We start from the raw sequence: 24147 nt of genomic DNA on the forward strand, positions 1-24147 counted from the left end.
CGGGGAATCGAACCCTGGTCCACGGCTGATCTCAGCATCCGGGTCTGCCGCCTCTAACCACTGAGCCACGCTTCTCCAGGGTAGAGCTGGTGTGGTTGTTTGGAGCTCCTTTTGTGAGAGAAGCTGCTGCTTCTAAGGCTTACATGATGGGAGGATCTTTGCAGAATATTGTTTACTGTGCAGACTGGTCTAATAAAGTAACTTTTCAAAATGTTATTTTAAATCAGTAGAAAATGTGGCAAGTTGTATACTGTTAATGCTTTAAACATGCACAATGTTAGCCTCTGGGTCTCGCCATAAAATGTAGATTTTCCACAGCCTGGTGGACCGAAAATCAGGATTCTATTAAAGACAAGGAGGCTAATATTATCCCTCCCATTTACCCAGCTCTGGCTAATTGTGTTTTCTATTGTATTCGTAGCTCGTGGTCAAGTTTGAAGTACAAAGGAGCTCATACCACGCTATCATGATGGATTGTTTTAATTGTATTGCATCAAGAGAATTTCCATGAGGATGGACAAGTTTGAACTAAAGGAATGTTAAGACTGTTTTGGTTGTAGATGTTGTAGTAGTGACACAAGATGGTTGTGTTTTAGGAGTGCTGGGATTTTCTTTGTTCTGAATTCTTAAATCTCTATATTCTTTAAAGAAGCTGCTGTGAAGAAATAGCATATCCAGATGTTCTGCCCACCAGGCTGTGGAAAATCTACATTGTAATTGCCTTTCATCCAACTGGTGCACAAGGACTCCAGTGATCTTTGTTCATATTGACCTCCATGGCACTCTTGCCATACAAAGTGATTGGACTATGCTGATTCACAAAAGTCCTGCCACATTAATATCCTAGAGGCAGGATTTGGATCTGCACCGTGTTGCAAACTGCTGCAGATGCAGTGATGGAGCTGTAAAAGGGACAAGAGACCACAGTCACTAAATTCACCTTGGCGCTATGTTGGGATTGTGATCCATGCTCCTTATAATAACAGGGATTACAACAATGCAAAAGTAAGGTGAATAATGTGAATGGAGTTATGTGTAAGCAAACAGATGTCTAAGAGTTCACCAATGAATGGTGTGCTGTTTTATATAAGACAACACAAACGGAACCATTTGAATTAGCTTCTGTACTCTTAAAGTTTGTCTTGTTCCCTTTGACTCAATTATCATGGAAACACCTGAGCAACTAATTCAACTTACTGCTAGATGTATTTACCTATATCTTCTTACAACCCCTCGCCCATGTTTTCTTTTGTCCGCTCTGATCCACTTTTTGCAACTGAAGACCTAGCACTGAGTTTTCAGACCTGGATCTATGTCAGTAGCAAATGGATTCCACTCATTTCGACCACCTGAATTTGTCACTTTTGACTATCGATTTTGCACTTTTACTGTGAGTAAGACTTACCGACTGAGTCTCACTCACAGTACATTCTGCGGAAATGGACTGAGAGTGTGCTAGCCACCAGGAGAAGCTGCTGAAGTCTCCCTCGGGCAAAGCCAGGCGCCAGAAGTTCTGAGAGAGGACAGGTTAAGTATGAGGAGAATTGGGAACTAAACTCCATGAATTAAACTCTATATGTAAATCAGCCCTAAGGGCCTGGAAAACTAACTGGAAAAGTTTGGGCCTGCAAGGGGACCAGCCAGGAAAATAGTGTGAGTAGTACTCTGCTTTTCTATGATAAAACCCACTCTGGAGAGGGCAACACCCCCGAAGATCAGCACAGTCTCCAGCATTATTTTGAATGGGAAGGTGGAAAGGCACTTTCATCAGCAGGGATCCCATCTCCCTGGGGCCAAAATGAATTTGAACTGTCCCTGGGAACTTTATTTCTTCTGAGAACTCCATCTCACCGAGCCATCACGTTCCTGGGGCCTCATTTATGAGGCTGTGCGTCACTTTTACGCTGCCGATGCGTCACTTTTTGTGACGCACCAGTGGCGTAAAAAATGTGCCCTGTTGCGCCATAGTTACAAAGTGACGCATCTAGTTAGATGCGTCACTTTGTAAACCCCTGCGCCAGGTATAATGTATGCAAGGGGGGCGTATTGACGCAAGAAAGGGTTGTAGAAGTGACGCAGTGAAATCTATGAGATTTCACTGCGTCTCTTCTAGGACACCATTGTGTCAAAATCTTGCGCCTGCCTCACAGCAGGCGTAAGACTGACGCAGACCCTTTCACATGGGGCTTGCCCCATGTGAAAGGACTCATTGCTGGAGTTGCATCACTTTTGTGACACACTCCAGCAATGCGTCACTTTTGCACTTACAGATACGTCAGAAATACTGACGTATCTGTAACGCCTTGCGCAATGATGTGTCATACTGTAAATATGACGCATCATTGGTGTCGCAAGGAGGGTGCAATGAAAAGTGACGCATCGCTGTTTTCACGCAGCGATGCGTCACTTTTTATAAATGAGGACCCTGGAGTGGTGTGCATTCCCCACTCCCCATTCCCATGTGTGTGGAAAACGGAGCGCACATCACACTGCTGCTAGCCTGCCCACAAGAACAAGGGTAGAGAGAGAGAGCATGCTTCACCCCGAAACAGCACAGGAAGGTGTCAGCCAGGTGGGTAGCCACCCAGGGTTGCTCATGCTTTGCCCCAGCGCTGCCCACGCACCCGGCAGTAAAAATCAGAAGTATGACACAAGGCCAGTGGCAAACATTTTGAAATACTTATAGCGTGTGGCTACTTAAAAAGAAAACAACAAAGGGCAAAGATCAGCAGAAAACCCCTTTATTTGATGTGCTGGGCATTAGGTGCTGCAGCGTTTTCTTGTCGGGCAAAGTCCCTGACATTCCTGTATGTTTTCAAATGATTTTCCTGACATTATTCTTCAAATCGTAAGGAAAACTGTATAACTTTCTTTGGTTTTCTGCGAAGGTCTACACTAGAATTAATGGTACTTTCTTTGGTTACAAATGTATTGCATATGGGGTCTCGAATACAGTATGTACATGTTAACATTGTTAACTCTAAAATTATTGTGTTCTACCACAACCAGAATTGCGTGACAACTCTGATAAGCAGTAATAATAATTAACAAATATTATAAATGTTTGATTCCTTATTTAATCTTTTTTATACAGGTGTAACAACTGTGCTGACAATGACGACACTGAGCATCAGTGCTAGAAACTCGCTTCCAAAAGTAGCTTATGCAACAGCCATGGACTGGTTTATTGCTGTTTGCTATGCCTTTGTCTTTTCTGCATTAATAGAATTTGCAACTGTCAATTACTTTACAAAACGAGGATGGGCATGGGATGGAAAAAGTGTTGTGAATGATAAGGTAAGAAAGAAAAAAACAACTTTTTTGAACACCTGCAGAGACGTTTCACAAAACAAATACATATTGGAATTTAAGTTATCAAAGTCCATTGCATGCTATGCTATCCCTCGTTCTATAGTGACAACTAATATTAAAGTCTTAATTGTACCATTTCAGAAAGTCACTTTTAGTACCCAAGTTGAAAGGTTTTGATTTTAAAATTGAATAACATTTTTTCTGTGTACGAACGTTGCTTAGTTTAGCACTGATCACATTTCCTATTTGAACTGAGTTTAATTTTAATACTTGACCATTTACATCATTCATGAGTTTATCCCATTTATTAGTCCATATAGTTTCTATAAAACGTTAACAGTACCTTTGCTTTTATCAATTTATTTATGACGAACCATCACAAACATTTCCCTTATATTCATTGACCATTGATATAAACATAACAGTTGAGTTATTGAGCTCGTTCTGGTATTTTCTGTTAAGAGTTGAAGTCGCATTCAACAGGATTTCTAAGTGTAATTTTACTACTGGTAACTTGGCCCATGAAGGTGGAGAACACACTAGGGGAAATAATTAAAGTTCCTCGCAGCTCCTCGATATGATGGCTCTGCGACGATGTTCGCAGCAACGTTCTGCGGTCCGCAAGCAGGCGGTGCAAAGATCTCACCAAGCGATGAGAGGCTCTGCAATGATGCTCACAGCGATGGTGATCTTCCCACAAACGAAGGATGCGATGTCTCCGGCAGTGGCAACAGGCGCTGCGACGATCTCGGCCTTCGTAGCGGCGGGAATTTCCTCACGCTGTCGGGGATGCGCTCCGCAAGCGAGCGATGCAATAACTTTTCTGTAGCAACGTCTCTCAAATCTTGGTTTCCAGCTTCCCAGCACAGGTACAACTTCCAGAGGCACCACAACTGGCCCAAGCACTCTAGGAAGGACAGAGCTCTCTCAGCAGAGCTCAGGGAAGCTGGGGGTGAAGTCCTTTTGTTTCTGGGACTTCAAAACAGGGAGCCAGCTGACAACAATCCCTTGGAGATTCCTTCAAGCAAGGGGACAAAGCAACAACAAAGTCCTTCCCCCCTCCTAGGCAGCAAAGCAACTGCAGGTCAGTCCAGCATCACACAGCACGGCAGTCCTTCTTCTTCAGTCTTCTATCTTTCTCCTTGGCAGAGGTTCCTTCTTGTTTCCAGGATGATCTCATTTTCTGTAGTCAGGGGTCCTGTACTTATACCCCTAAAAGTCTTTGATCCCTTTGTGCAGGAGGGCTCTGAGCCCGGTCTGAACCAGTTCTGGGTGTTCCTTGAGCACTTTGTTTTCCTGGCCTCTCCTTTTCTTTCAGGGAGAGGGGCAGGGTCGTCAGCCGCCCAGCAGGAGGTGGAGCCAGCATTGTGGAAGGCAGTCACAGCCCAATTCAGGCCCAGGTGCTATCCCCTCCCACCACTCAAGATGCAGATGCAGTCATTCAGCCTAGGGCTTACCCAGCCAGCCTCCTGGGGGCTCCCAGCCCCTGTCACTCTCAAACCAGACAGCCAATTCACAAACAGGCCAAGGCACACAGAAGGGTCAGAGAAGAGAACAGCAACTTTCTAAAAGTGCTGTTCTCAAACACAGGATTTAAAAACAACCTTTCCTAAAAGATGTATTATTAAATTCTGAGTTCAGGGATCCCAGACTTTTTTGTGTCCTATCTTGCTCCTATGGGAAGATATGCTGGTAGCCACTGTAGTCAATATCTGCCATGATAGCTTATGGGGCAAGATAGCCTTACAATAGTGAAAAACGAAAATGGCTGTAATTCACTACCAGAGCATGTCACCTGCACACGTACATGCTCTACTTTTCACATATACTGCACCCTGCCCAAGGGGGTACCTTGGGCCTTACATAGGGGTGACCAATGTGTACAGAAAGGGAAGGGTTAGGCCTGGCCAGTGGGGACACTGACCAGGAGGACATGACAGTTCACAGACTGCACACAGGCACTGCGGTGGCAGGCCTGAGATACCATTTTAGGGCTACTTATGTGGGTAGCACAATCAGTGCTGCAGGCCCCCTGGTAGCATTTGTTATCACCAGCCCTGGCACACTCAGTGCACTTTACTAGGGACTTCTTGGTGACACAAATATGCCAATCATGGATAACCAATCACAATATCAATTTACACAGGGAGCACTTGCACTTTGACACTGAACAGCAATGGCAAAGTGCCCAAAGCATCTAAACGAGCAAAAACGAAATCCAGCACAGCATAAAAAATACAGGAGGTAGAGGCAAAAACATAGCGAAAACCACACCAAAGATGCCGGGTCTAACAATATGTTGTTGCATCTGACTCCCAGAAATAGTGGCTGTATTGTCCTCCGCAGAGAGATATGTCTTAGATGTTGGAACTAAAGTGCTTAAGATCCCTATTCAACATAACCCAATATTATATAAGGTGCAGTACTGGTTATCCAAGCTAGTTACAAAAGTGTCAATCCAATTAAATACAAGAATACCCTAGTTCTCAGATCATAAAATGGTCAAGCAACAAACAAATCTCTTCTAACTGGGACTGGAGAAATGAAACAGAAAATTAGGGGATATAATTTGGACTATATATATATGTAAATGTCAAGCTCTGCTGCATTTGGCAATGTTACTTAGTGCAAAATGTAAGAAATTAGCTCTAAATTTACAGGAGTAAGTTTGTGGAAAATCTTAACCCAAGAGCACAATTATAAGCTTGAGCAGCAGCTCACACTTGCTATTTGTGTTCTTACAATAGGGCAAATTTTTTGCACTAAGAAATAGGGCAAAGCACAGAATTACTTTTCTTTCATAAATCAAGGGAAATCTTACAGAATTCTTAGGTAATTCCATGTGATTACTCTACATGGAAATATTCATGCTATCACCACCCCTAGGTAAAGTGTAGCTATTATTTGGCATTTCCACAAATGCATTTTTTTTCAATCAATTGGCTGCCTTTTTAGCATACATTTACTTACAGTTTAGCATATTGTTATTTACAAATGTAGATGATCACAATATTATGACAACTACATACTATCTCTGGTTCCAATAGCAATCACTTTCAACCCTATTGAAGTGCTGTGGTTTATACTAGTTGGAAAGGTCTAATCTCAATCTAGAAGAGTTGACAAACCTCTGCCCAATATCTTACCTCCCTACTTACTATATTGTACAGCATCTCAGTGCATCACTTTCATTCTCACAAGACTCCCCCTTTCATCCAGAGCAATCGGTTTCCAGACCAAGGGTGTGGAACATTTCAACTTGGACTACTTCACTAATCACCTAAGCTTAGCAGATAGTAAGGACAGTGCTATTACCTTCATTTCTTTAGCTCTGTCTGTGGCCCCATTCTACTCTCCCACCTTGATGAGAATTGCCAGAAAGTGTGCTTGGCTGTGGCTGCCCTTCTTTGTAACAGACATGTGAAGGTAAATAAAGTTTATTTTTCAGTAACCTCAAACTTTCTTACATTTGCAGGCTTCCATTGTTCAACTATTAGAATTAAAATATCTATTTTAGGCCGTTGTCTTTTCAGAAGGACACAATTGGTAAATAATGTTGCTATTGGACAGAGTTCAATATGTCACTGCTCACAGTGTGTATGCCTACCTATTTGTTTATTTGGTATACATATTTGGATTAATTCCAATTTCATGAAGTTTCATGATACAATAACATTGATGAAACTCTTTTTGGGAAAGAAACATCTATTTTGTTTGATTTTATACCTTTCAAGTATTTGCAGAAGTCTATGTCTTAAATGATGATTATTCTTCATTATCTCTTTAATAAGAGATTGTGTCAGTATCATGCTTCTATTTTCCCCCAATGATTTTGAAACAGGCTCTGTTATTATTGCCCCACTATTTTAGTTTCTGTATGGCTGTATTGCTTCTGTTCTCATTTCGACTCATGTTAATTCTTTTCCGCAACAATTTTGACATTGGCTCTGTCTTTCCTGCTCCACTCCTTTAATGCTGTTATGAGCAGAAGCCTTGCTAATAAACCAATGTTATCTAATTACGTAGCCTGGCTGATGTTAATGATTTTCCTAAACGTTTCTTAGTAATAAAGGAATTTAGGAACATGATAGAGACCACCAGTCGTATGGCCTAGACTGATAAAATCCCTTTGGCTCAAGTATAATCACCCCATGTTATACTTCAGCATCTCATCACCTTTTTGATGGGTTTACCTTTGTTTTGAAGGACCCCTTTATATAATCAATCTTCCTCCTAATAAAATCATCTTCTTTACATATTCCTGTAAGAAAGTAAATGTCTTTGTGAGGTCCCCCCATTTATTTCTGTCTATATATTTGGAACACTTCACTCTGGAGACTGGGAAATTGTTAAACTGTATACATGTGATCAAACCCTTAATCATTGTCTAAATTTGAGATAGTGCCACTGTACAATGGTGCAGACACAGTACCAAGGTCATACAGAATTGATGTCACATGTGGGTCTCTAATATAGATCCATACATCTAGCAACGTTTAAAACATGACTTCAGGCCTGCCAATGCATTTCCGAACTGCAGTAAGTAAAGCTGTAGTAGATTCATGCCAAAGAAAACTTATTTTAATGTTTTGGTGCATAATATCCATAACGTTGACTTGCCTGATATATAAGGTGATAAACCCCTAAAGTGAAAGAACAAAACATTTAATTTTCACTGCATTTGCTGTTAAAGCCTTTTCTTTTGATAAAAGTCTACGTGTGAATAAAAGTAATATTTCATATGTCTGATACATCTGTGCAGAGTTGCAATTATCAAAAATCTTATTCAGTGATGACCTAGAATTTTGCTAACCATGCTGCAAAAAGATGGTATCTCTCTTTGTCTTTCAGTCAGTGACAGATGTGGTTTGTTTCTGTTTGAAAGACTGCAAAGTAGTTAGTTGTGTTTTCAGCACCCTCTCCACTCACCAGTGATAAGAATGAGTTCTTAGATAAGGTGTGTAATACCTTTTCTGTGGCTGACATGCAGGCAGAATGTCAGAGAGGAACAACTTACACACCATCCACTTTTATTTATATAGAAATTCGGGAAATAACATGAAAATCAGAAAGATTTAAAAAAAGGCTTGGCTACAACATTTTAGCGTAGCATGTTTATGGTAAACAATACTATAATATCAAAAATGCATTGAAGCTGCTTTGCTCTCACTAAAACTTTCAGTTCTCGCAACTGGCAAACACCCACACTCAGAACCAGCCAGGGCTTGTTTTACAAAATAGTTTCTTCATTTACAAAGGGAAGACCTTTGGTGAGGATACAGAATTCTGCACACTGACATAATGGTCTTGCCATTTTGGTACATTCCCAAAGTTGGGTTTTCTGGGACATTTCACATTTAACTGAGATGAAGTGCTTTACACGATAGCTCAGTTGACTGGGGAAATTTTCTATATATTGGAGGGAGACAACACAGTAAGAGCAGAGATCTCTGTATGGTAAATTATACTAAGTATATATAAAATATATTATATTAAATTACAATTATGTTTTTGAATTTTCAATTATGCAATATTTGAATTATTGAATCATAATTATTAAAAGTAATGGATAGAATCAATTAAAATTAATGTCTGTGTATATTATTAAACAATACAACTGCAACAAAGTTTACATTTTTTAATAGTTGTTAAAATATTTTATCGTTGATTACTAAATATGTGCTATAATTTGGTTGTTTAACAATAAATTACATGTATTTATATTCTGAACTATTTTCAATAATGTAATTTAAATTAACATTATTTCCTACAGGGTTTTATCCCACTGTTCTCTGTAGGAGTGTGTTGAAGTACCAGTTATTGGCAAATGTGGTGCTGGCCATTCTACTGTTTTTTGATGCAATAGTTCTTTAGAAGGGCAGTTTGTAAATATCATTTTGTAGAACATTTGAAGGTACTTTTCATGAGAAATTGGAGTATTAGTTGAGGAGAGTGAGAGCCCACCTCAAATATTAACCACAATTCTTGTCATGGTGAAGCACTAACATCACTAAATAAACATGTGCCTAAGCGTCTGTTTGCTTGGCACGAAGCAGTCAGGATTAACTTAGAGGCAATGTGGGAGAGATTCATGCAGCATTCAGAGAGTAATGAAGTGAAAACACAACACAAGGAAAATCATAAAAACAATTTACACAAATATATACTATTTTAGTAAATATAATGACATAAAAATGATAACAATCCAATAAGTAGAACCAGAAAAAATTATTCATAAGGGTTGAATTAAAATAGCTTAAAAAACCCACAAAGCACTAATTGTGGTTACCAGTTCAAAGTCATATGTTAAGGCCTACCCTGATGGAGCATGGCTCTGCTACAGGGACCTGATTTGTGCCAGTGGAAAGTTTACCTTTGGACTGAAAAAAATATGTTGTCAATGAGTCATGGGGAACGTTGCAAGTTGTATCTGAAGCAGGGCTCAATAACAGCAGGTTCTAGGAGAGTGGGGTCCCGGTACAGTCGTTGACAAAGGTGGGAAAGCTCTGAGTGTGCATAATCTGAAGTACGTGTCCGGGGAGGCCTAGACATTCAAGGAATGCTAGTAGGCGTCAGTCCATATGAAGCCCTCTATATTCAGACTCTCAAAAGTTTCTGGCAGTCATATCTCCTGCCGTCGGACAAAGTAGCAAACTGAGGCCAACCAGCGATTCAACGTCAATGGCAATTCTGGTCTCTGTTGGTGCTCCAAGCAAGAAGTTGTCAAAAAGTTTCCAAGTGGCATTTCTTGCAATTTGGGGACAGGAGGGGCATGGACTGGCCTACATGTCAGCGTGTGGGCTGTTTTTGGGGTTGGTTGTTGGCCTGTTTTATTGTTTTTTATGCTTTGGGTTTCTTTAAAGGTTTTTGCCAGTTTGTTAAATTGGTGTTTGACCAATTCGAATAGTTTGCACAGTCTATTCTTGGCGTTCTCCAGTTCTGTTCTGAATTTTTTTTTTTTGAGTTGAGGAAGTTTTAGATGGGCAGCTGATGGGTGCTGTTTCCAGTTTTGTTCTGTCTGCCGGAGGGCTCTCCTCTCATTGTTTAGGGATCCGTTGAACCAGGGGTTCCTGTCTTTGATCTGGGTTCTCTTTAGTTTAAGTGGAGCAAGGTCTAGAATGTTGGATATGGCCGTAGAATAGTGTTTAGTGAGGTTGTTGGATGTTGTGATGGGGGGGGGGTCAGTCTCACAACGAGCGGCAAATTTCCTGAGATACAGGTTTTTGGTGTCTCTAACTCAATGTTTGGGAACCACGGGTTGTGGAGCTCATGTCTTGTGGGTGCCAGGCAGAAGGAAGGTGATAGCGTGGTGGTCAGACCATTCACATGGGCCTTTGAAGATAAGTTTGACCGCAGAATCCTTTGCGATGATCTAGTCCAGTGTGGCGCCTTCGAGTGAGTTGGGAGTGTGCAGACTTGGGTAAGAGCTTGGTTGGCCAGGAAGTCTCTGATGGCATTTACCTTAGAGTCCTTGGGGTCATCCCAGTGCAGGTTGAAATCGCCAAGAAAAATGTCTTTAGTGTTGGGGGAAACCTTGGCTGTGATGACTTCCAAGAGGTGATCAGTGAAGGTGTCGTTCCTGCCTGAGGGGAGGTAAAAGATGTGCAGTCTGCACAGATGGGTGGTGTTGCTGCATACGGACAGAGCCAGGTATTCGCAGGAGTCTGTGGGATCTGCCAGCAGTTCGGTACCATGGAGGTTGGAGCGGTGGATGCAGGTAATGCCTCCGCCTTTTTTGTTAGACTGCCTGTCTAATCTAACATCGTTTTGTCTATCCATATGTGCTGCATTCTGCAGCACACATTGAAAGAGGGAAATACCTCATAGGATTGTTTTTGTGCAGGAAGGTGCCTCTTCCTGCACAACACAACCCTTGTATCATTAAGCAAGGGTGCCTACATTGGCACTAGACTGCCAATATGGCATCAGTTATGGCAGAAAGGACAGGAATGCACCGTATTGCTTAAATATGTGGTGCATTCCTGTCCTTTCATTTTGGCGTAGGGCAGGGCAGCAGGGTGCCTTGCTGTGCTGCCCTTCACTAAAATGCCATAAATGAGGCGCTAAGTGTTTAGTCAAGGCTATAATATTTGGGAGGGCGGCATGTAATTGTCCTGACTTACGGTCATTATTAGTCCCTTTAACTTGATTGTACAATTTGGGAACCACAACATGGCACTTACATAGTATGTTGGTTACAGGTAGGCAGGTGTGGCCTGCACAGGTAACAGTGGTGGGACGGGGTAGGGCGGGTGGGTGATTAGATAAACAGATGTCAAGATAGGGAAAGTCAAATTTAAAAGTGTATAAAGAACACTTACCTTGCGCTCTCCGCATCGCGAGTCAGCTTTGCAGCGAGCGCAAGGTAAGGAGTTTTATCATTTTTTATATTTTGCTTTTCCTATTCCGTCATCTGTTGACTATCCCCCACCCGCCCTGCCCCACCCCACTGCTGTTACCTGTGCCGGCCGCGCCTGCAGGTAGGGTGAGTTTGGGCAATGTTTTTCTGGGAAAACATTGCTAGCTGGGACAGTGCTTTTGGATGCATCCATGTCCAAGGGGAAAGACGGGCACATATGGACTTGACTTTGGTGGATCACCAGCTCATCCGCTGTGCATGCCCTTCGCATCCTAAAATGCCGCCTTTAATCAATTAATGTTATGACAACCATGAAAGTAATAGGTTAAACGTAATACGTAGATAGTAAATTATAAATAAAAAATAGTAGGCAAACAATGATGAAACCTGAACTTTCTCCTCTCCTACACTCTTCTTCCTCTATTACTGCCTGTCCTCCTCTTGCTTTCTTCCTCGCTGTCTCTCTCTTTCACTGTCTCTCTGCTATTATAGTTGCTGAAAAATAATCTGCAATTCTATCTTTATCAAGAAATCTATATCGTCTTTCAGAACCCTGTTGAAAAATGATGAATTTCGAGGAAAGTGGTCATATGCTATTTTGGGCTTACTGCGAAACACTGAGACCCTTTCCCTTACTCAATATTCATATTTTTACTTACAAAAAGGAATATGTTTAGTTACACGTGCATATACGTTTGCTACGAGGATAATGTTCAAAGTTTATCAGATTACCTTCAAAAAATCATTCTTGACTTCATTAATACTTTCTGTTTTTTCTAGAAAAAGGAAAAAGCATCATTAATTAAGAAAAACAACGCATATGCTGTAGCTGTTGCAAACTATGCCCCTAATATAACCAAGGACTCTGCTCTTCCAACAATTACAAAGAGTGCTGCCGCAGATCCCAACAAGCCAAAACCGGAAGCCAAGCCCCAAGAAACGAAGAAGACATTTAATAGTGTCAGTAAAATCGACAGAATGTCTCGAATAGTGTTTCCCCTCTTATTTGGCACTTTTAACTTAGTGTACTGGGCTACATATTTAAACAGAGACCCCGCCAAAAAAGAAATGGAAAAGTAAATAATGACGTATGTTGAGACGGTGTAGTGTTTGAAACTTGGATTGGGTGTATTGCTTTGTAGGACTGCTAAATGCTCACCTGTGAAATTATCTGTATTCTATATATACCTTTAATACATGGTGGTGAAAATGAAAAAAGAACTTGAAGTGGATACAACCTATAGCAAAGTAGGTCGGATATTTATTTTAGGCTAGCAAAAGTGAACTGGTTTCAACAGACACTCTGCATAGATTGATATCCACTTTCCATTGAAGGGAGTGAAAATAGAATTCCTACATATTTCTTTGTTACGGAATTGTGTGCTTTTTTATTTAAAGTGTGAATATTTTTCTATGACATAACATTGTGCATTGATGAAAAAGGTAACTGACAACCTGTAAACATCATTTTTTATCTAACTGTGGCCGCACTATTACCACTGCAAGTTTTACAGTCTGACTAGGTGACCTTGTCGTAGTGTTGTTTAACTGCAAATTGAGGTGATTTCATGCTTCAATTTAGATAGATAGATTCAAAACAAACACTGAAAAATGTATGTTTCAAAAATTGTACAGAGCTTCACTTTAAAGCACGATGAACTCAAGCTATGTGTGAGTTCATGTGATTGTGAGAGGATGCTTTTAGAACTGTCTTTGATGCACACCCTTATGCAAACTTGGTCTTTTACTTGCCCCCTTCCCATTTCTGCTTAAAGAACAGAACTGATGCTGTCTGAATTTCACTTTGAACAATGTGTAGCAAAGACCGAGGGCTCGATTTTCAAAGTTTATTGTATTATCCTTGACTTATTTCTGAATGCCAGGACTACTAGATGAATAAGTCACACCAAAATAAATTGGGCCCAATATATTGCCAGCTAAGGTTCTCTTATGGCCTGTCATTCATGTCGTGTAAGCCATTAGATGGAGTATTTCATCTGTATTGTTAAAATGCATTACACCTCTAAATATATCTATATTTCTTTTCCTGTTTATTGTGTCGGTTATTGTCATATTCATATGTTTGCAATTCAATGCATTTCAATGCCATTGAACTCCATTGTATTATTTTCAGTTGCATAGTCGAGAGTATGACTTCATGTGGAAGCTTCTACATTTGATACTAAAGAGGATATTACATTATTGTCAGTTCATTTCTTTTAAACATAAGTTGTTTAAAGTGTACAAATAAGGGTACGTTGTGCCATTGAAAACATCACCCTAGTTTAGCTTCATCAATTTACTGGCCTTTGACTTTCCTAGACATAATTTGAGATACTCTATTAGGTGCAAAATGTACTACTTTATTACTTGGTCATCAACAGTCAACAGACAAATGAATTGTAGCTCTCATCTTAGATTTCCCAGCATTGCACCAACTTGATAAACATGTCTGATAATCAACTTACAAGACATATTTCCCTCTTAAAAGTGTTTAAATATTGTGAACAATTTGTGGGACACTTTACATTACAATGTTATTGTTGCAAAGGGGTTGTGTGAGACACTTTTGTAAATATGTTCAATTTAAATATCGTAATTTCACTGTTGCTGTTTTTTGTCATTGTTACTGGCAAACCCCCTAAATACAGCAATTATGCTAGTTTTTTATTAAAGAAATATACCTGCAACTTCTAAATTAACTCTTAGGCTTGAAACTCAGGTACTGTGATCTGACCTACCGTGATCTGACTGGGAATTTGCTCAGACTATATAAGATTGTTTGTTTGATTCAAAGTTTGTGTAAGTAATGTACTCCATTTTGTTATGTTGCTCAGTTTTGAAAGTGTTAACTGTTTCGTCATTAATGATTATTTTCCTTAAATGTAAATTTCACTTTACAATCTTCCCCACCAGGAAAATATTTAAAACTAATATTTAGAATTCAAACCTAACTGTACAACGGTATGACTCAATATATGTTTATGAGATTTAACTTTAAGAAACCAACATTATTTAATCTAACAACATATTGAGGTAACTCTGCTGTTGAAGCCATTTTTGCATAAATAATGCAACATCAAAGCACTTTTTGATTATTTTTTCTTTTGGCCCTCCTACGTTTCAGCCAAGTACAGCCAACATTTGTTCTAAAGATAGCTTACTGGTGCCATTGCATTCCATTCCATAGATTACATTAATTTAGAAAACATTAGTGATACTTATACATTTCTACACATTTCTTGCATGAGTGTTTCTTGATGAAGCCCTGCAAATAAAATATTAAAATGTATTGGGAAACTAATTAAAATGTTTAGAATAATCCCTGCCAAGCTATGTTAACATGGTTAGATTTATCAAGAACATACTTCCTTCTCTAACTACAAAGAAAGGTGTTGTAAACATTACAATACCATTCAAATGGTAAGCATAGGGAAAGAAGTCTATTCTGTATTAGGAAAAGGGGTGACAAAGATTTCTTCTAGTTTTCAGCCTGGCTATGAACTGCCTCCAGATTTCTTTTAACATATTTTTATTGAGATATTTTAGCATAATACATTTTAGCATAAGAAAATAGTGGATTCTGGGGTCACAGTAATAATTGAAGCATTCAAGAACATATATACTGTACAGACCATTAGTAGCTTTGCTTTGGAAAGTTACAAGGAGTAATCTTAGTGACAAATTTATCGCTGTTTGCAGTGGTTGCTATGAGATAGTAGTGCCATAAGTGTGATGTTGTACATAATTGCTATGGAATGTGTGAGTCAAGTGTCGATAGAAATAACTGGTTTAGGGAGTAAAAACACATCAGACCTTGACAGAAAGGTAATTTAGGCTCAGAGGGAAGGTGCCAAGTGAGGTATTAATCAGTAGTTGTTTCTGAGTCCCATGAGTGGATAAAAAAGGGGAAAGTGGACAGGGTGCCGGGCCCAGTTCTCGGGAGGGTACAAGCCAACATCAAAAGGTAGTGCACTAGTCTCAACAGGGGGGGGGGCAAGCGGGAAGTCCCTTTGTGGAGTGTGATAGATAGTGACCATACAGGATGTTAAACAGGCGTATGTTTGGCCTACGATGAAGTCGGAATAGTCGTCTGGATTCTCAAATGCCAAAATGAAGTCCTGTCTATAGTGAGAGGATAAAAGGATTGATCATTTCATCATGGGGCAAGGTGTAGTCCCTGAACTTGTCACCCAATGCTTTCCAAAGCCCGTCCCATTCTTCATCAGTTGGATATTTATGCAAGCCTCTACTCTCCTCCCCTGTGGAGTGTTTTGCTTTCCACTTGCAAACATCATATTACTGTTGATTGCTACACCAGGGTGGAAGGAGGTACTGCAGTATTCCTGTGGAATGTAATTGCCCTTTATCTAGAATGTCTACGGAGGTATTAAACTAGGCTTCTCTATGTCTATGGAGGCATTATACCATGCCCAGTGCACAGTGTTCTTACTTGGGTGGGAAGGATACACCTGTCAAATTTGTCAAATTGTGAAATACCTGTGACAAAATGATGTCAAGGATGAGCAATCCCATCTTGGAACCCGATGACAGTGCAGGTAGGAAAAGGATGCCCCAAGGAAGGTTTTGTTAATGGATGGGGAGAGCTAGGTTCAATAGAGAATGAAAATTTGAACTAGCTGAAAATGGGCGTTTTATGAGATTGTGAAACCAGTCTCCCATGTCTCCTGAAGGTGTTGTAGGGAAATATATGGGTCGCAACATTGCTACAGGTATAGCAAGGTCACACAGTACCTACTAATGCCCATGTAAAGGGTATGGGTCGGCTGATGTACAGTTGGCTTTTCTTCCTCCAACAAGTTGCTCTGAGTCTTTGCATGGATAGTCCATAAGTCAAAAACTGCTTTTGTACAGAGAGTCATTGTTTGTGGGATGCTTAAAAGACTATAGATGGTTATTATCAAATAAATCACCAATGTCATCAAGCCCTACTTTCAACCAATTTGTGAGGCACCAGGAGTCTGCATAGGATTGCTTGGATAGTGGGAGCATCAGAAGTTTTACATCTGGTGATAGCACAGAGTCACTTTTGAGAACACAGTGCCACCTCTACCAGCTGGGGCAGCCCTCTGGGGATAGGCGTTATGGGAAGTGTCAGGTTATTTACCTCAGTTTGAGTCAGAAGTGGGGAAGTCTAACCAGCCTCCTCTAGTGCAACTCTTGCCAGCCATCTAGACTACCATTGGAGTTAGGTTGCTAATTCCTTGTCTCTAGATACCAAGCCTTTTTATTCATCAACCTGGCAATTATATGTTGAACCACAACCAGGAAATCACTGTTGTCACTGTTTCCAACTCATCTATAAATCATTTAATATAAGTGGATGCTTCCCTTGACCTCACAGTGACAAATATTTGTGATACCCATTTTTAGAGTTAAAGCAGCAAAGAGGCAGTTGATATCCTCGAGTGAATTAATGGTTATACAAGATTTCATTTTTTACTTGCATAAAGCACACATATTTATTTTATTGTTGCATGGTATTTTCCCTAATCGATATGGTGTCTGTGTTCTATAAGAAAAATATGTAATATAATCTCTGTGAGAACACACTATGTGCACATTCTCACCTGATTTTCCTCAAATATGTTCTTGCCTTCGATGAAGATGCACAGCTGATAAATTAATTCACCCCTTCTTCCATCATTATTGAAATAGAAGGCAATAAAGAGACCGGATGATAATTCAACAAAATGTCAGGATCTGCAGATACCTTTTTGAGCAAAGGGCTCACCAGAGTTTGTTTCCAGTTTGTTGTAACAATGGCCTTAAAGAAAGAGGTAATTATAAAAGAAGGCGAGGGGAGGGTGCAATGATGTCAATAAAGTTTAAAGATATTAACTGGGCAGACGTGATGGACCTACTTACAGTTGCTTCATCCTTCTTACTAATCAGATTGAACTCAGGGAAAAGAAAATAGACAAGATCTCCAGGAGTGAAGCTTTAATTGAAATTTGAGGAGATAGTTGCATATAATTCCAGTAAAGGAGTAGCTGGTTTATTATAGGCAACTAAATTTGTCAATTCATTGACAATCCTGAACAGTTACTTAGTTTTCTTCCGCCAGAAGAAATAGGAGCAGCAAAAAATTCAGAACATGCCTCTTTAAATGCTCATTTTAAGGTTACATGAGGAAGTTATATGTGTTCTCTATGTTATATTATGTTTTGCTTCGCATGGCTATGCCAAGTTAACATACATATATGAGGGATTACTATTGCATAGGAGATGCATCATGCATGCAAACAGCAGAATACAATCTTCTATTTGTCATACAAAGACATATATGGAAGGAATACACAAAATTATATGTGACACTTATCATATTCACTGCAATCATGTTTTCCAAAATAATCTTTAAAGTTTCCATCCGAACTATGTAATGAAACTTATGAAACATGCTAATATTTAGACACCAAAAGAAGCCGAAAGTATGCTAATTCCAAATTAATATATACCTTCCACTTCAAGCAGAAATTGTAGCCCAATTATTTAAATATTGTCAAAACATAAGATAACATTTGTTTATCAAAAAGTAGAAAGTCACAATGAAAATACTGATCTGGATAGATATGTGATAAATCTTCCACCAAGTCTGCAACATTTTATGCACTTTAGGAATACATAGTAGAAGTCAGAGTGTTTTAAATAAAAGGTATATGACTATCCAACAGTCATCCATTTGTGGGTTTAACTATGCCTTTCAAAACGTGTGCATATATAAATAGATGAATATGTGACCCAAAGATAAGTGGCATTAAATGTGTTTGTTTCTGTTGCAAGTGCATTGTACAGTACTCTGATACCTGCAGGTCTTGTATGCACTCTTAAAAAGCCATAAATAAATAAATTGTGAGAAGCATTCTCTTTTTAAAAGGTGAGTGAGGGAAGATATGTTGAATATAAGAATACATTCTTAATTTAGTTCTGGAATTTTCTGGGATGCAGAAATTTTTTACATGTAACAGTAGTTAACTAAAGCACACCATAATCTCATGAGTTCATTGTCAAAAAGGTAATATACATGTTATAGTGAACTTATCAAAGTCAGGTTAGACATGAGTAAACCAGAGGAAATTGTTCCACGGGTTGGATACACGAACTGGATTGGGCCCTGTCTCTGCTTACCTTCGGACTAAGAAAACAAATATCTTAGAAGGTAAAGTTCAGCGGGCGAGGCAGCTGGCGGTGACTGAGGAGGAGGCGTCGTTGTTGGGGGAGTAAAAGGATGAAGTTGTAGTGAAGATTTCAATGTTCAGAGTCTCTTTTATGGAAGTCGAAAATCTTCAGCGGGATGAAGTTGGAGGCAATAGCCAACAATGGATCCAGGAGGTCCGATACGCTTTCTGCGAGGAGCTGCAAAGCAGCATTTGCCTCTGCAGAGAAAAACAAAGCCAGATCTGCCGCAAAGATGGACCTACTTGCGGTGCACCTTGGGTGGATCGACGAGCAGGTAGGTCTCGGTCTCCTCTCAATTCTCAGAACACTTTTTTGGCAGAAAAGTTTTAAGTCAAAGTTGTAGTTTTGGGCTATCTGGGCACCTTTAGCATGACTTCCAAAGATCCAGGACTGACCGGGCACCATTTGTAGGGTCAGGACCCAGTCAGGTTGGGTCCAAGTGCAGGTTCAACATCGGTGGAGCCTTTCTGTCCCTGTAGCTCTGATCAGGTTTCCAGCCAACTATACGTTGGAGTCACTCAAGCAGGAAAGCAGGTCTCAAGCTGCAGGGCAGTCCTCTGAGGGCTTTGGTCAAACTTCAAGCATGATGACAATCCTCTGAGTGCAGCAAGGCAGTCGTCTGAAGTGCACAGTAGACCTCAGGCAGCAGAGCAGCCCTCTAAGAGCCCTTCTACAGGTCGAGAAGTAAACTGAAGGGTAAGTCTGAGAGCCCTATTTTTATACCTGGTGCCCACTTTGAAGTGAAAGAAACATATAGAGTTTTCCCCACACAGTAGTGTCTGAAATGTCCTGCCTCCTTGCCCTGGTCCAAGTCTGTCTACAGGCACAGTAGACTAGTGTGAAGTTCTTTGTGTGCGAACTGAGGCATTTTGTTTCTAAGAACAAGTAGGTTCATAGCTCCACCCCTCCCCCCCATCCTGCCAACACCCAGTCCCTCTATTCTATTACTGTCTGGGAGGAATACACAAAGGAAAACTGCTAACTTCACATAGTCATATGGCCCAGGAAACAGGCTGCTGGCACCAAATGGTTAGGACAAGAAAACATCCACTTTCTAAAAGTGGCATTTCTAAAATTGTGGCTAAAATCCAACATTATCATTAAATACAATTTTAAATTACAGTTCTCTAGATGCTAATCATGAAATTTATATCCACTCCCAAACAAAAGGTATCAATCATTAAATGTATCAAGGTAACCTAATGTTATCCGATGGGAGATGTAGACCTAACAAGTAAGAAACGAATTTATGAGTTTTTCACTACTAGGACATGTAAAACTTAAAGGTACATGCCAAACATTTTAAATGCAATGCACCCTGCCCTATGTGCTGGGTGGGGCCTTATCCTAGGTTTGACTTATATGTATTAAAAAGGGAGTTTAAGGTTGGTAAAAGGTTTATTTTGCCAAGTTGAATTTGCTGTTTAAAACTACATACAGACTGCCATGCGAGTCCCGAAACATGTTTCATGAGACTACTTAGTGGGTGGCACAATAAGTGCTGCAGGCCCACTAGTAGCACTTAATTTACCAGCCCTGGGTATATGGTATACAATTTTATTGGAGATTTATAAGTAAATGAAATATGCCAATCCGGTGTAAGCTAATTTTACCATGTTTTAGGGAGAAAGGAGACGCAACCCAGCACTGATTAGCAGTGGTAAAGTGCACAGTGTCCTGATCCCATTGAAAAAAAATTCAGCAAAACAGGATGGGAGAAAGCAAAATGTTTGTGAGTGCCCTGTAGAGCGGGTCAAGTCCATTAGTTGCTATGGTGTAGATTATAATATATTTTTCTGAACAAATGATAATTGGTATTACCTTTCTAACGGTAAGCATGTGGATTACCTTTTTGACAATGTAAATATGAGATCGTGGCATGATTCTGTTAACTGTTGCTAGATGTGCTGAACTGTTAGGCCTCACCTATGTAATTTGACACAATTGGTACCCAAATGTCCCATGGTCAACAGTTATTATTCTCCAGTGCATTATTTGCTGTGAATGTGCAACAATAACTCTACCACTACTCGTGTAATAGAAAATATCGGTGCATCCCAGGGACACTTCATCAACTGTAAATTTTCGTTGGGTATGCACTGACCCTGTGTGATGAGAGTTGGACTTTCAAAGTCTCTGCTAGGCAAAATAATACACCTAGACCTCCAGGGATACATTCTTCGTGTATCAGGTCCACAATTTCCATTTCCAAGATCACTCCAAAGGCAGATCTTATCAATATATTTTTTGATTATTAGTCATATGTTTTTATTGATCTTTTTATGCGTTTGTCTTCTTGTTGAAAAGTGATTTATTATAAATGTGCATAGATGTATATAAATGAAAATTGTTGTAAATGTAAGCACTGATGTATATTTTGCCCCATTGATCTCTGTTTTTTTTTTTAAACGGCTGTAAATGTATAGTTTAGTATAACTTCAAAATGCATAACCAATAGATTTGAACACTAGATTTCGGTGACAAGAGTAACCAGTGCCCAGATTAATGTGAGATCATGTTGCATGGAGTACATTTCTACAGGAATGACACAAGAGATTCGATCTTCATTTACAATATGCATATTAAGAACAACGAGCCAAGTAAAAGTTCCCCTTTTGTGTATCTAAATGATATGCCAGATAAGAAAAAATCATCATTTAGTTCATAGTAGAATGAAAGGAGTCTTACATAACCACACATAGAAGGTATTTAAATGCTTGCAGACTATGGAGGTGGCTGCTGGAAAGATAAAAGAGTTACCTTCTCAGTTGTTTCTTGAATGATGTTTCCTGCAAGACTATTCTGACATGCTGAATCATGAAATGCACAAGTGTCAGACAATTTTTTACCCATTATGTAATACATTGATAATAAATAGGTGGTGGCTTATTAAGCCTAGGTAAGGCCTTTTTTATACCTCTAGTGTTTCTTAATTTAGATACATTTCATGACATATGTCTGTGGTGTTTATCTTGAATGTTCACAGGAAGCCAATGTGGTGCCACGTGGCATTAAGTAAGTTCCAGAAATTCTTATGCACAGACAGCAATGTGCTGCATTTGGAAAAACCCATAAGCTCATATCGATTTCTCGACAGCTCAATTTAGAGAGGATGAAAATATTGGGTGGGGTGTTATTTGTAAATGTAACTATTTGGATTCCATATTATCCAGCCCTTGCAACTTTCATCATGATCATTCTCTCATCAGCATACCAGTCTTTAATCCCTATATTGTCACAACCCCATCACCTAAACCACTGTCCAATAGAAAATGCTCCCAGAGAGCCTCTTTATTTTCTTACATAGATCCCACTGGCATACCTATCTCTAACATGATATCTCTATATCTTAGCAGCCACTTCAAAAGAATAATGCTTCTTAACACAAATACTTCTCTGTCACACTTTTAATGCTCCTTCCATTAATACCACAAGAGCTAATCCTACTTTGTTTTTCAAGAAACAGGATCACTGATCAATACTCAAGTAATGAGTATGAAATAATTGCAACAATACAATTTTTTGCCTTTCACATTTTATTATCCAATTCTTAACCAGTTCGGCGCTGATGACGAGCTGAGCTCGTCATCAGTTGCGCCGCTCGCACGCTGATGACGAGCTGAGCTCGTCATGTAACGCGGCTTTTTAAAAAAAGCCGCGCAGCGCAAAAAAAGCCGCCGCACGCATGCGGTTAAAGGATGTTCTTTTCATTGCCATGCTCTCTATCTAGAACCTCATATGTGCCACATATCTGTCTTTTTTTAACTTAGATACAATGTTCTCACTGAAAATTCCCTATCCTTATCTTCAAAACAGCCATGTCCTTGAACATCTAGCTGTCTCAGATCATCTCTCTCTAAACAGTGTTTTAGCCTCCACATTAACAAACACAACACTGCCTTGCTGCTCTAGAAACCCCATGCACATGATTCCAATTCAGTACTTCTCTCTTCTGGTATCCCTTCACATGAACTTTCTCTACTTGAACTTTAGATCTATAACATGTTTCAAATTATGCTTCAGTGATTTTCTCCCTCCAGGTGGTATCTGAACAAGTAATTTCTCTCCTTCTCACTCATGGCATTCACACTATGGAGAAATGAAGGGCATACTACTTGGTGGACAATGCAGCCAAATATTGTAAGGGCCCACAATAAACTTAACAACTGTGCACTCAAATAAATTGACCTTTTAATAGAAGTGGTCGAAACAATTATAGGAGTTGATTTCTCTTCTAAAGGTGAACCTGGGGCCATTCCAAAAAAGCAAAGGCAGATATTGGCAAGTTATTTTAAAGGGAATTCTAGTAGGAAATCTTTGACCAAAGTTGGTCATAACCTTGGACACATCTTGTAAGCCCATAGAAGTACGAACTATGCCATCTTTCACCCCAGATGACTTGTCCTATCTTACTGTACAAATCAAGGAGCTTAGTGGTGAGGCGGGGGAACTAAAATCACTGATTTCACACCTATCCAACACACTGAATCAGCTATTAGTGGACATGGCTAGCACCGGAAATCAACCCAATCACAAGAACCCCGCTCTTCTGATCCTGAAATCAGGTCAATACAAAATCCCCATACCGAAGGTTTACATGAGGTAGTTAATTTGGCTCATGTCAAAGACCTGAGAGATTTGAAACACATAAACATTTATGGCCCATGAGATCTCCCAGCTCCTTTCAATACAATAATCAGTTAACTAATTGTAATGACAAAGGGACACAAGGTAGTCCCTGTAACAATGGCTTTAGCAAGGTGTTAGATGCCTCTACAACAATGCTGCGAAGGGTGGGGCATGCTAACATATAAAGCCATTCATTGACATTGCCTGGTAAGGGGGTGTCGCTTTGTTATTTGTGATGATATTATTAGGGCCAGAAGACACCCACAAAAAATGTGCTACTTGACAGCATCAAACTATTCCATCAACGTGGGGATTTGGCCAATAATCTGGTGGTATTTTACATTAGAGCATCCCCTGCTTACAATAAAATATTCACATTTAATCTCAGTGGACTGACAACTTCCCCTTGAGTGCTTCTTGCAATTTTCCTTCTGTGGTTGGCAGTTGGGCCCCTTTAGGGGAAGTCGACTGACTACTTCCTCTTAATACCAGTACTTCCTTTTTGTCTGTAGTTGCTCCTTTACCTGATGATTGCTCTGCAAGAGATCGCCCAAGCCTCCAGTTCTAACAAAATAGTCTGACTGTGAGCTACCTTTATTCATTATCAATCCCTTAATGCATTGTTACGTCCAGTAGGCTGTAGCTTA

At 39.9% G+C, this 24147-nt stretch overlaps 1 protein-coding gene across 2 annotated transcripts in view; it reads left to right on the forward strand.

Annotated features, from left to right (window-relative positions):
* Positions 1-14221, forward strand: part of GABRA2 (gamma-aminobutyric acid type A receptor subunit alpha2) — a 567584-nt gene extending 553363 nt beyond the window's left edge. For both annotated transcript variants that reach the window (XM_078678235.1, XM_078678236.1), the window contains 2 exons: positions 3095-3297; positions 12452-14221. In XM_078678235.1, the coding sequence (XP_078534361.1) occupies positions 3095-3297; positions 12452-12751 (503 nt within the window). In that variant the 3' untranslated portion in view covers positions 12752-14221. The remainder of the gene's footprint in view (positions 1-3094; positions 3298-12451) is intronic.
* Positions 14222-24147: the final 9926 nt, after the last annotated feature.

This window comes from Lissotriton helveticus, chromosome 2_2, assembly GCF_964261635.1.
Source record: "Lissotriton helveticus chromosome 2_2, aLisHel1.1, whole genome shotgun sequence".
Classification (NCBI taxonomy): Eukaryota; Metazoa; Chordata; class Amphibia; order Caudata; family Salamandridae; genus Lissotriton; species Lissotriton helveticus.